Source organism: Bos mutus, chromosome 21 (genome assembly GCF_027580195.1).
Source record: "Bos mutus isolate GX-2022 chromosome 21, NWIPB_WYAK_1.1, whole genome shotgun sequence".
In the NCBI taxonomy this organism is placed as follows: domain Eukaryota; kingdom Metazoa; phylum Chordata; class Mammalia; order Artiodactyla; family Bovidae; genus Bos; species Bos mutus.
In genome coordinates this window covers 27,513,789-27,526,600 of record NC_091637.1, presented here as the reverse complement: position 1 = coordinate 27,526,600, position 12,812 = coordinate 27,513,789, and the positions used below count along the sequence as shown (strand labels likewise).

Sequence of the window (12,812 nt, the reverse complement as noted above, 5' to 3'; positions counted from 1 at the left end):
GCACAGTACTGGGTTATGGAGTTTGCACAAATAGCATGTGTGGTTTATAACATTAGCACAGTGGCCTTTATTCATAATCATCTGGAAACAGAAGAGCAATTTATCTGCCAGACAGGCTTGCATCCTATTGTAATTCCAGTGGATTCAAAAGTTGATGTGAATCTGTGAATTCGCTTGCATAATTATACTCTGATAGCTTTTCATTACATGTAATGCGATTTTAATGGAATTAATGTTCTGTATCAACAAATACATTGTTTTTATTGTTGTGCAAAGAGGATAATCTGTTCTAAAAGAAGAGAATCAACGTGATTTGTAAATGGGTCATGTTACTGTTCTTCAGTCCCTAAGTCGTGTCCGGCTCTTTGCAACCCTGTGGACTGCAGCACACCAGGCTTCTCTGTCCTTCACCATCTCCTGGAGTTTGCTCAAACTCATGTCCATTGAGTCGGTGATGCCATCTAACCATCTCACCCTCTGTCACCTCTTTCTCCTCCTGCCCTCAATCTTTCCCAGCATCAGGGTCTGATGGTTCATAAAATACTCTTTGCCAGACTAGGCGATGTAACTGCCCACTTGGTGTTTTCTTTCCCACTTGGGCTGAGAGAAACAAGGGATCAGGAGAGTCCAGCATGCATTGGAAGTTGCATTTATGTCTTAAATTCTCATCATTCTTCATCACAGAGGGGCAGCCCACAGGGAACTGCCCATGACCACCTAGCTGGCCCCTTGCTGGGGAGACCAGGCCTTCCTGCTCTACACACACACCTGTGAGTCTGCATTGGACCCCCACACAGTGCTGGGATCCTGATTTCCTGCCCCCTTCACTCAGCCATAAGACCACAGAGACCTTGACATATCTTGTAATCAAAGGGCCCAACAGTGTAAGTACTGGACTTTGGCCCCACCCACTTGTCCGACCTGGGGAAGAGGGCGTGGCAGGGGTTACCTCCTACTTACGTGGGTGTACCCCGGCCCTCCACCACTGCCCCAAGAAGGAAGAAGCAGCCATGATTAGCCTGAGTTTCAGTAAAGTGTTTTCTGTCTTCTGTATAAAACATGGTTTTGAAATAACGTGGAGGGAGTTAGAATCCCTCAGGAGATAATCACACGTGTCTTGGGATTTGGTGCTGGCTTCTCTGTGTGTTTGCATGTCAGCATGTGTATTTATTTACTTAATAGAAGGGAAACTCACCCCCTCCCAACCATTGTGTAGCCTGCTTTTCCTTTTCTTCTTTTTCATTTATGTGCTGTGAAATTTTCTGAGTGGCACTAAATGTTCTTCCATAACGATACTTAATGGCAACACTTGGAAGGACCTGAAAGACAAGCAGGGCCCTCTTGCCGAAAACCCAGATTGGTTCCCATTTTCAGAATGAAATATAATACTTCAGTTAGTACCTGGAATTCTTAGAAGAGGAATTACAGGCTCAAACTGCATGGATGAGTGAGTGAGTGAGTGAAAGTCGCTCAGTTGTTTCCAACTCTTTGTGACTCCATGGACTGTAGCCTGCCAGGTTCCTTTGTCCATGGGATTCTCCAGGCAAGTATACTGGAGTGGGTTGCCATTTCCTCCTCCAGGGGATCTTCCTGACCCAGGGATTCAACCTGGGTCTCCCACATTGCTGGCAGATTCTTTACCATATGAGCCACCAGGGAAGCCCAACTGTATGCATAGCTTAAAATATTCCTGACGTAGTTCATGCGTAGATTAAAATCATTGTCACCAGCAGTTACATACTTAAAAGCCGGCATCCTTTCTCCTGTTCCCCAATCCAGTTTCTCATCATTAGGTTTCCTGTCTTTCCTTCCATAGAATTGTTTCTGTATGTATCAGCATCCACTCCTTTCTGTTTACACAAATGGGATTTGTTCTCTACGCATCGGGCTGTGTCTTGTCGGTTATTTATCTCTGACAGCATCTCACAACAGCACGCACAGAGCTACCTCAGATGTCATAATGCGTGTATTCACGTTATATATAAATATCAAGCTTTATTGAAGTAGCCCTTTATATTAACCCACTAGTTACAGGTTTCTGCAGTGAACGACGTGGCATGTCTCCGGCAGCACATCCATGGGCTAAATTCCCATCACTTAGCATGAGTATGTGCACTTCCTAGTTTGAGAGGATTATGAAATTGCCCCAAGGGAGGCTACATCAAATTATATCAACATCCGTAATGTTCAAGAGGAACTCTCCCCCACCTTCCACTCTGTCCTTGGCACCACTGGGTGCAATCAAACTTCACCAAAAATCATTGGCAGTCTGACTGATAAAAATGTTAATCGTTTGGCTTGCTCTGAAAAAATCAGAGTTAAGGCTTAAGCATCCGTTTATATGTTTATTGCCCATTAAAAATGTGAATTTCCTATTCAGAATCCTTTGCCATTTTTTCCAGTTGAGTTGTTCCTTTTTCTCATTAATGTAACTGATCGCTTTGTGAACTGAGAAGCCCTTTGTTTACTGAGCATATTATAAAATATCATGCCCATGTGTAATTGGTCTCCAATTATATATTCTTCTTAAACCACAGAAATGACAGAAATGGTATGGACCTAACAGAAATGGTATGAACCTAACAGAAGCAGAAGATATTAAGAAGTGGCAAGAATACACAGAGGAACTATACAAAAAAGATCTTCACAACCCAGATAATCATGATGGTGTGATCATTCACCTAGAGCCAGACATCCTGGAATGTGAAGTCAAGTGGGCCTTAGGAAGCATAACTGCAAACAAAGCTAGTGGAGGTGATGGAATTCCAGTTGAGCTATTTCAAATCCTAAAAGATGATGCTGTGAAAGTGCTGCACTCAATATGCCAGCAAATTTGGAAAACTCAGCAGTGTCCACAGGACTGGAAAAGGTTAGTTTTCATTCCAGTCCCAAAGAAAGGCAATTCCAAAGAATGTTCAAACTACTGCACAATTGCACTCATCTCACATGCTAGCAAAGTAATGCTCAAAATTCTCCAAGCCAGACTTCAACAGTACATGAACCATGAACTTCCAGACGTTCAAGCTGGATTTAGAAAAGGCAGAGGAACCAGAGATAAAATTGCCAACATCTGCTGGATCATGGAAAAAGCAAGAGAGTTCCAGAAAAACATCTACTTCTGCTTTATTGACTATGCCAAAGCCTTTGTGTGGATCACAACCAACTGTGGAAAATTCTTAAAAAGAGGGAATACCAGACCAACTGACCTGCCTCCTGGGAAATCTGTATGCAGGTCAGGAAGCAACAGTTAGAACTGGACATGGAACAACAGACTGGTTCCAAATAGGAAAAGGAGTACGTCAAGGCTGTATATTATCACCCTGCTTATTTAACTTCTATGCAAAGTACATCATGAGAAACGCTGGGCTGGAAGAAGCACAAGCTGGAATCAAGATTGCTGGGAGAAATATCAGTAACCTCAGATATGCAGATGACACCCTTATGCAGAAAGCGTAGAAGAAATAAAGAGCCTCTTGATGAAAGTAAAAGAGGTGAGTGAAAATGATGGCTTAAAGCTCAACATTCAGAAAACTAAGATCATGGCATCTGGTCCCATCACTTCATGGCAAATAGAAGCAGTGGAAGCATGGAAAGCAATGTAAACAATGGACGCGATGAAAAGCAATGGAAACCATGGAAGCAATGGAAACAATGAGAGACTTTAGTTTTGGGGGCTCCAGAAATCACTGCAAATGGTGAGTACAGCCATGGAATTAAAAGATGCTTACTCCTTGGAAGAAAAGTTATGACCAATCTAGGCAGCATATTGAAAAGCAGAATCATTACTTTGCCAACAAAGGTCTGTCTAATCAAAGCTATGGTTTCTCAAGTAGTCATGTATGGATGTGAGAGTTGGACTATAAAGAAAGCTGAGTGCTGAAGAATTGATGCTCTTGAACTGTGGTGTTGAAGAAGACTCTTGATAGTCCCTTGGACTGCAAGGGGATCCAACCAGTCCATCCTAAGGGAAATCAGTCCTGAATATTCATTGGAAGGATTGATGCTGAAGCTGAAACTCCAAATTTTTGGCCACCTGATGTGAAGAACTGACTCATTTGAAAAGACCCTGACGCTGGGAAAGATTGAAAGCAGGAGGAGAAGGGGACAACAGAGGATGAGATGGTTGGATGACATCACCAACTCAATGGACATGAGTTTGAGTAAACTCTGGGAGTTGGTGATGAACAGGGAGGCCTGGCGTGCTACAGTCCATGGGGTCACAAAGAGTTGGACATGACTGAGCAACTGAACTGAAATGAACTGAACTGAAACCACGGATATGTTCATTGGCTCTTGCCATGATGATGCTACATAAAGAAGCACCCAGAAGTTCATGGTTGGCATTAGCCTAGTTTCTTTTCTTTTTAAGGTTTTGCAGGTTGACCAGGGCTCCCACTTTGAGCTGGAGACTCCTGGTTGGGTTTAGGTCTGTGCCATTTTTGATGCACATGTTTAACAGCTGGCCAGCAGGGAAGTTAGTCATTTGGAAAATAACCTGAAAAAACTATTCAGAATGGAATACTGAGCAGCATTTGTGTGGAAGGGGTGAAAGAAGAACTAAGGGATTGGAGGATGAAGTAGGAAGGATCAGGGTGTGGCTGTCGGAGTCCCTGACAGTGAGAATGTAGAAGAGATGATATTTGAAGAGATGTTGGCTAAAACTCTCCAAACTAGTGAAAAACATGTATGTACAGATTCAGAAGCATGTGCATGCATGCTCAGTCACTTCAGTCATGTCTGATTCTTTGTGACCCCATGGACTGTAACCCACCAGGCTCCTCTGTCCTTGAAATTCTGCAGGCAAGAATACTGGAGTTGTTTGCCATCCCCTCCTCCAGGGGATCTTCCCAACCCAGGGACAGAACCCACGGCTCTTGTGTCTCCTGCATTGGCAGGCGGGTTCTTTGCCTCTAGCACCACCTGGGAGGCACCTTCAGAACATAGTACATCTCAAGGAGGATTATAAAGCAAAAACGGCACACATAGACATACCACGCAAAAACTTCAGGACCCCCAAGGGCAGGGAGACAGCTTTAAAAATCTTCAGAGAGTGAGAGCAGTAGCACCTCTCAAGGAACAGCAGTGTGACAGCAGCCAACTCCTTGGTGGCAACAGCGGAAGCCAAAAAGTCGAGTAACGTCTTCACACTCTTCAGAGAAGAAACTGTCCAGCTAGGATTGTATATCCAGCAAAACTATTTTCCAAGTATGAGGTCAAGTAAGAAATCTACAGATAAACAAAAAAAGAGGATTTGCCACTAAAAGATCTGCACTAAATAGACTTGTAAATTTAGGGTTCCTAACTGTTGGCAGAGCAGTCTCTGGAAGCCTTCGGAGCCCTTCTCAGAATGAGGGTTTTAAATGCATGAAATAAAATACATAGGATTACAAAGTATTATTTAAAAATACTTTTAAATTATTTTAAGAAGTGTCATAGTAATATATGTGCTCATTTACTAACTCATCACATAAGAAAATCTAGTACTAGGTCTAGTAACTACCCTAATTTCAGAGTAAATAGCACCAGCGAAGGCTGCATCTTATGAACAGAGGCGAGACACATGAATTTGGTACCCTGAGGTGGTTCAAGTGGTAAAGAACCCACCTGCCTATGCTGGAGATACAAGAGACAAGGGTTCCATCCCTTGGTCAGGAAGATCCCCTGAAGAAGGGAACGGCTTATCCACGCCAGTGTTTTTGCCTGGGAAATCCCATGGACAGAGGAGCCTGGTAGGCTACAGTCCATGGAGTCGCAGAGAGTCAGATAGGACTGTGCCTCCACGTGCATGCATGCAGGCACACACATACACACACACACACACACACACACACGAGCTGATTTGCATCTAGGAGACACACATTGCAGCAGAACATGTGGTGTGTATCTCAGCTCTGATTTTCTTTTGACTCCTGAGTTATTTATAATATTTATATGATGCTACGCTTTTTTTTCTTACAGGGGGCAACTTTGTCATCAGCTGACAGCTTTGCTTCTTTGGTGGCTCACTGGTAAAGAACCCGACTGCCAGTGCAGGGTGTGTAAGAGACACAGGTTCTATCCCTGGGTCAGGATCCCTCTGGAGGTGGAAATGGCAACCAGTCCAGTATTCTTGCCTGGAGAATCCCATGGACAGAGGAGCCTGGCGGGCTATAGTCTATGGGATCACAAAGAGTCACACACAACTTAGCAACTGAGCACCCATGCTTGGGCAGCTCAGAATACTATCTGTACCCTTACTGCAGCAACAGGTCTTTCTCCAGACATGTGAATGATGGCTTTTTAGTGGTAAATCTGTATCACTTGTAGCTGTTGGGCTGCCAGCCGTATGTTTTGTGAAATAGTTTAATTGGCTCTCAGGTCTGCATTCTGGAAGGACTTGCTTCACTACCTGAAATGTTGCATTACCATTTGCCTCTGAACCCTATTGGAAGATCTGGGGGAAGTTCCTGATTTTAGGCAGCAAAGGAACTTTTTAGTCTTCCAGACAAGATATAAAGGCTTCATTTATTCCTGGCTTCGTGTCCCGGGGCAGCACCAGTCAAACAGGAGGACTTCTACTCTGAAGATGCCTCTCCTTTTCATGGTCTCATCTCCCTCCTCATTACTCTCAACAGCAGAAAGTTCTTTCTAATTTTATCTCTCGCCTCTCTTATGCTGGGTGAGGAAGTGGAGAAGAGAGCCAGTTGGCGTCCGTCCTCACAGCACCTCGCAGGTGCTGGGAGAGTTAACCCTTCTCTCTGAGCAGCTTCATGCCTCTCCTAGTCTCCTCGGCTTTGCTTTCACAGCTACTCAATTGTCTGTTCCTCTTCTCTGACCCTCTTCAGTGTTGTAAACTGCAGACTGCTAATAAGAATCCTGGCAATTTAAATGAGACAGGGGTTACAGAAGGTGTGGTGGTTTCAGGCCAGCTAGATGCAGGATCTTGCTCCTCACAGGAGTGGGACGAAGTAAACCTGCAAAACTACCGAGATGGCAGAGCACCATCCTGCCTGTTACTGGGACTAAGCAAACAGTAGTTCAGGCTAAGACCAGCAGAGATATGGTTCCCTCCCCCCTCCCCCCATCCCCTCCCCCGTTGCCATGGGGACGGGAACAGGCATTCTCAGGGAGGGGGAGGCCTAGCATCTGCTCTTGAAAAGTCTCCTCCCCACTCCAATGTCCCCCCGCCCTTGTTAGAGCTGGTGCCGGTGTTTCTGTATCAGAGAGCAGAGACATCTGCTCCTCCTGGGAGCAGACACAGAAGGAGAGGGGATGTTTAGGGAAAAAAACAGCATCCTACCCTGGATGTGTTTGTTGTTGTTGTTGTTCAGTCGCTCAGTCCTGTCTCACTTTTGCAACTCCATGGACTGCAGCACGCCAGGCTTCGCTGTTCTTCACCATCTCCCAGAGTTTGCTAAAACTCGTCTTCATTGGATGTGTTAGTGTATTAGTAAGCTCAGACTGGAGTAACAAAATATAGAAATAATGCCATTTGCAGCAATATGGATTGACCTGGAAATTGTCATACTAAGTGAAGTAAGTCAAAGATAAATGTCATGATCTCACATATATGTAGAATTAAAAAATAATGCAAATTAACTTATTTACACAACAGAAACACACCTACAGTTAGCAAAACCAAACTTTTTGTTACCAAAGAGGAAAAGTCAGGGGGAGGGTGTTGCTGGAGGGATAAATTAGGAGTTTGGGATTAATATGCATACACTACTGTATATAAAATAGGTAATCAACAAGGACCTACTGGTAAAACACAGGAAACTCTACTCAATATTCTGTAATAATCTATATAGGAAAAATTTCAGAAAAAGAATGGATATTTGTGTGTGCGTGTGTTAGTCCACTCAGTTGTGTCTGAGTCTTTGCAACCCCATGGACTGTAGCTCACCAGGTTCCTCTGTCCTTGGGATTCTCCAGGCAAAAATACTGGAGTGGGTTGCCTTTCTCTTCTCTAGGGGATCTCCCTGACCCAGGGATTGAACCCGCATCTTTTACATCTGCCTGTATTGGCAGGCAGGTTCTTTACTCTCTAAGCCACTACGGAACCCCAGATATGTGTATATGTATAATTAAATCACTTTGTTGTATACCTGAAACTAACATAATATTGTAAATCAACTATGTTTCATTGTTTTAGTCGCTTCAGTTGTGTCCGACTCTTTGTGACCCCAGTGACTGTATCCCACCAGGCTCCTCAGTCCATGGGATTTCCCAGGCAATAATACTGTTGTGGATTGCCATTTCCTTCTCCAAAATCAGCTATGCCTCAACATAAAACAAAAATTAAATAAAAAATATCATAGACTGGGTCAACTAAACAGAAATGTATTTTCCTGTAGTTCTGGAGTTGGGAAGTCAGTGATCAAGATACTGCTGTGGGCAGGTTCTGTGGAGGGCAGGCCCTCTTCCTGGCTTGTAGACAGTTCACTTCTCTGTGCCTCATGTGGCCTTTCCACAGTACGTACATGTGGAGAGAGATCCTTTCCTTCTCTTCCTATAATCCTGCTGTGCCATCATGAGGCCCCAGTCTAACCCTGATCACCTCCTGAAGGTCCTACCTCCAGGTACCAGCACCTTGTGGGTTAGGACTTGACAGTACGGGTTTGGGGAGACACAGACAATCAGTCAATAACAATTCATTTTCTTCTGCAGAGCAAATTACCGCAAACTTCACAACTTAACATGACACCCATTTATCACCTCACAGATCTCTAGGGTCAGGAATCTGGACATGGCTTAGCAGGATCACCTGGCCAGGGTCCCACAAGGCTGCAGTCAGGGTGTTACCAGGGCAACATTATGTCAGGATGCAATCCCTGGGGAGGGTCAGGGGATAGCACACCTTACTTACACTCAAGGGGACGGCATTACACAAAGTCAGCATCCGCCTGCCTCACTGCGTGTGGTGGTTTTATTCTTTGCCTTTGTATAGGGGCTTGGATCCATTCCTAATTATAGTTACTAATGACATTCAGAAATGTAAATTATACTCAGTAAGCCAAATTGTCCATGTTTGTTGGAAGTAAAATTATTTGAGTATATTTTTGAGAATGATAACTTCACTACGGGGAATTCTGGTGGTCCAGTGTCTAAGACTCAGTGCTTCAGATGCAGGGGACCCAAGTTTGATTCCTGATTAGGAAACCAGACCCCTCATGCCACAGCTAAGAGTTCGCATATTGCAACAAAGACCCCCATTGCTGCAGCCATGACCTGGCACAGCCCAAAAAATGAATAAGTGACTTCATGATGAAGATAGGAAAAGCTGAGAATTTTTTACTGTGGCCTAAGATAAGTGCTATTAATTTCCTTTGTGTTTAGAAACCCTTGCTCTTTGGAAGGTGGTAACATCCTTGTTTTAAGTGGGCTGGTCACTGTAGAGATTTGATAGTTTTGGCAGCTTCACCTTAGAAGATTCTGTCTTCGCATATCAGAGAGGTCTTGAGAGGTCTTGGGTGGTTGGAGAGTTCAGTGGGGCCCCTAGGTTCACTTGAATTCCTGGGCCCTTCCTGGGTGAAGAGGTATTGGGCTGTGTCTCAGAGGATGGGTGAGATTTTGTCTATTAGAATGGGAAGAAGGCAGAGCTTAAGTGGACATCTTCTGGGAGATGGTTGGAGAACATTCAGCCTCCCTACAGGCTCAGTCTGGGCACAGCCAGTATCGTCATGAAGGGCAAACAGAGGGCACTCTGGAGGTCCCATCCTGGGGGGAATGGTGGGGTCAGAGCTGGGCCCCCAGAGCTTGGCCGTCGTCAGAGGGAAGAGAAAGGGGTGGGGCTGAGGCAGGGGGCCAGTGACAGGAGGGGAGTGCTGAGTGTGGAGGGGAGATAGCCCGTAGGGGTTCCCTTTGAGAAATGCTGTGACTTTGGTGCCCACAATGGCCAGGACAGGAGTGGAGAGTCCCTCTGGGCAGTGATTGTGGGGAATCAGGGACCGGACTATGTGGGATTATCAGGTCCAGCCAGGAAGGTGACGTGCACCTGGTGGAGACATCCAGCAAGGCTCCAGTGAGTGGGGGGCAGAGGTAGGTAAGTGGCGGAGTGCCCCCATCCAGGTAGGTGAATCCTGAGGGCCAGCGCAGGCAGAGGGGAGAGGTGTTGAGAGGAAGAGCAGACCCAGCCTCAGGATAGCGGGTCCTAAACACACCATGGCTCAGATGCGGATGGCGGGGTTGGCAGAAATGTGGACCCTCCAGAAAAAGGTTGGAGGTGGAGACGAGAGGTCAGGGTCTGTGCTCTTGGGCACGGAGTGACAGTGAGTCTCAGCAGCATGTCCTTAGGAGGAATGCCAGCTTACCATCGGAACATGACCTGGGGGAGTTGTGTGTCCATGGAGGAAGGACGCATTGGGCACCAGAGCAGGTTCTGAGAGGTGGAATGTGGGATGAGAAGGGAAGTGAGCGGCTTCAGAGGTGCGTGGAGAGGCGTGATGGAAACCTGCCCTGAGAGAGCCTAGGAGACAGCAGCCAGCAGTTCTGTGATGGAGGGGGATGGGCTGGGGCATCATGGAGTGAGGAAGTTCAGAGGTGGGAACACGGCTGTCGGTAATGTTTGCAGCATCGGCTGTATGTGGAAGCGGTGTGTGCACTGCAGAGAGGAGGCAGATATGACAGGCTTGGGAGCAGCACACGCTGAAGCTCTTTAGTTCATCTTTATCTGTGTGTGTGGTTAAGGTTTAATGTTTTTCATGTGAGACCACTGGTCTGGGTGTTGCTGGACGTCTGAGACCAGTGTGGCTCTCGGTGGATAGCTGGAGGCTACTGGACGTGAGACTTGGTTCTGCTCTGTGCCGAGGTCCCAGGGGTGAACTGGGCTCTGTTAACAATGGGACCTTGTGGGTCCATTCAGTTGCGTGTTCTCCTCCGAGCCTGGGGCTCAGTCCTTTTGGAATTCTAGGGGGCAAGTGCAGCCTGGCCGCTCCAGCCTGGCCCAGGCCCTCCATGGAAAGTCAAGGAGCGACGGCCCATCTCTCCCATTTGGTGACCCCCCTGAAGGCAGATTGCAGTGGGTGAGGAGCAGCTGTGTCTCCGTGATCTGGTGGCCTTTCCTGGACATAAGGAGACTGGGAATGTGGACAGCAGGGAGCGTGGGTCTAATGGGGGCCTGGGGCGGCAGCCCAGGAGAAAGGTGGGCCAGGAGCCGAGGATGGTTCTCCTGAAGGCAGCAGACATAGGGGAGCCTGGGTGGATGGGGTGCTGCGGGGGATGTGCTGGGGGGACATGCTTGGTGGGTCTGGGGGCCAGAGAACGGGCGGGGCCAGGAGCAGGCAGCTCAGAGCCAGGGTGAGAAGTTTGGGAGTCTCCTTGGTGGGTGGGAGTGAAGAGGAGGCCCCTGCAGGGGCAGGGGCCCAGGTGAGGGAGGGCAGAGGGGGCCTGTGGGTTTGCATGCAGGTGGCAGGTGACCAGAGAGTGGGGACATCACCACCGTCCCCAAAGCAGTGTGTCCGGTGCTCTGTGTGATGCTGAATCAAACGGCACGTGTCTCTCAGGACTTGGGGAGAAGGCTGTGGAGGCTCAATCAGAAAGCCTGTCTGCTCTCGACGTCCCTGTGAGCCAGTCACCTCAAGCCCTGAGCGGTGGCCTCAGGTGTGACTGTAGGAGGGACGAACCCTCCACCATGACCACTCTGCTCGCGCTGTGCTCCAGATAAGTCCTGGCAGCTCCTCACGGCCTGCTCTCTCTTCCAGGTGCTGCTGTCAGGCCTCATCGGTGTCGTCTCCTGGAAGCGGCCCCTGTCCCTTGTGGTAAGTGGCACCTTGTCTCGTGTGGCCCTGGAGCCATGAGTGCTTTTAAGGCATCGGCCTCCCGCCAGCCGGTCTCCCGCCTCTGCAGGTCCTCACTCATGTCCGTGTGGTCGTGCCCTCTTGGAGGACATGTCACCAACACGGGCATTTTAAAGAGTGTGGACACAGGTGTTGTCTGTAAACAGGTAAACATGCTCACACACATGGGTGTGATCACATGGCCAGGTGTAGCTCATCCGAGTTCCAGAAATGTTACCTTTCTGCATGTCTTGGTGATTGTGAAACTCTGCATGGTGATCATATTTATTTGCATAGGTGTTTCTTTGAAAGAAAGAAGGAAGAAAGAGGTGCCCCTGGAGCCCTGTCTCAAGGGGGCTGGGGCCTTGTGCTGGGGAGGGGGCGTGCTACACCAGAGGTGGGACAAGGATGATGGTTTTTCCCTCTGAAAAGTACCCAGAGCCAATTTGTGTCTATTGATCTGTGTGTGTGTGTGCTTCACGTCGTGTGCATTAATGTATTTATATGTCCACATCAGGACTAAGCAAAGAGGTTTTCCGGCTTTTGATGGATCATGAAAAAGACGGCCTCCTCTTTTGTAGTAATCAATTATTTAAAATCTCTTCTTTAAGTGATTAGACTTGGAGATAATGACATGTACTAAATATTAATGGAAATAGGAAAAAAGCCCACAAATCTTGTCTTTGTAAACACCTCCTCCTCCGTGAGAGGAACCATTAATCACATCCTGAAAAGGCATTGGGAGGGAGGGGTGCTTTCCTTCTGGGGACCTCCTCTCCTACAGAATATCGAGAAATTTTCTTTAAATTTTTATTTTGGCATTTTCAGATATGTGTACCCCAGTCCATCTCAACAGCATCAACAATGACGGGTCCTGTTTTATCCAGGCCTGTTGCCGGATTATTTTCAAATCAGTCTCAGCTTGTATATCAAGATGCTAATGCTTTTGTGCAAAGGGAGGTGGCGGCAGACACTGGGTCAGGGGGCCGTGCTGTGGGTCCCCTTCAGGGACACAGGGACAGCCTACCCAGCCCTTCTGACCAGTCCCCACTGTAT

The 12,812-nt window shown here is 47.1% G+C and overlaps 1 protein-coding gene across 1 annotated transcript in view; it reads left to right on the top strand.

Moving 5' to 3' along the window:
• The window catches only part of ENTREP2 (endosomal transmembrane epsin interactor 2), a 241,340-nt gene that overhangs the window by 108,433 nt on the left and 120,095 nt on the right, over positions 1-12,812 (top strand). The window contains exon 2 of the mRNA XM_070358170.1: positions 11,682-11,738. Within this exon, the coding sequence (XP_070214271.1) occupies positions 11,682-11,738 (57 nt within the window). The remainder of the gene's footprint in view (positions 1-11,681; positions 11,739-12,812) is intronic.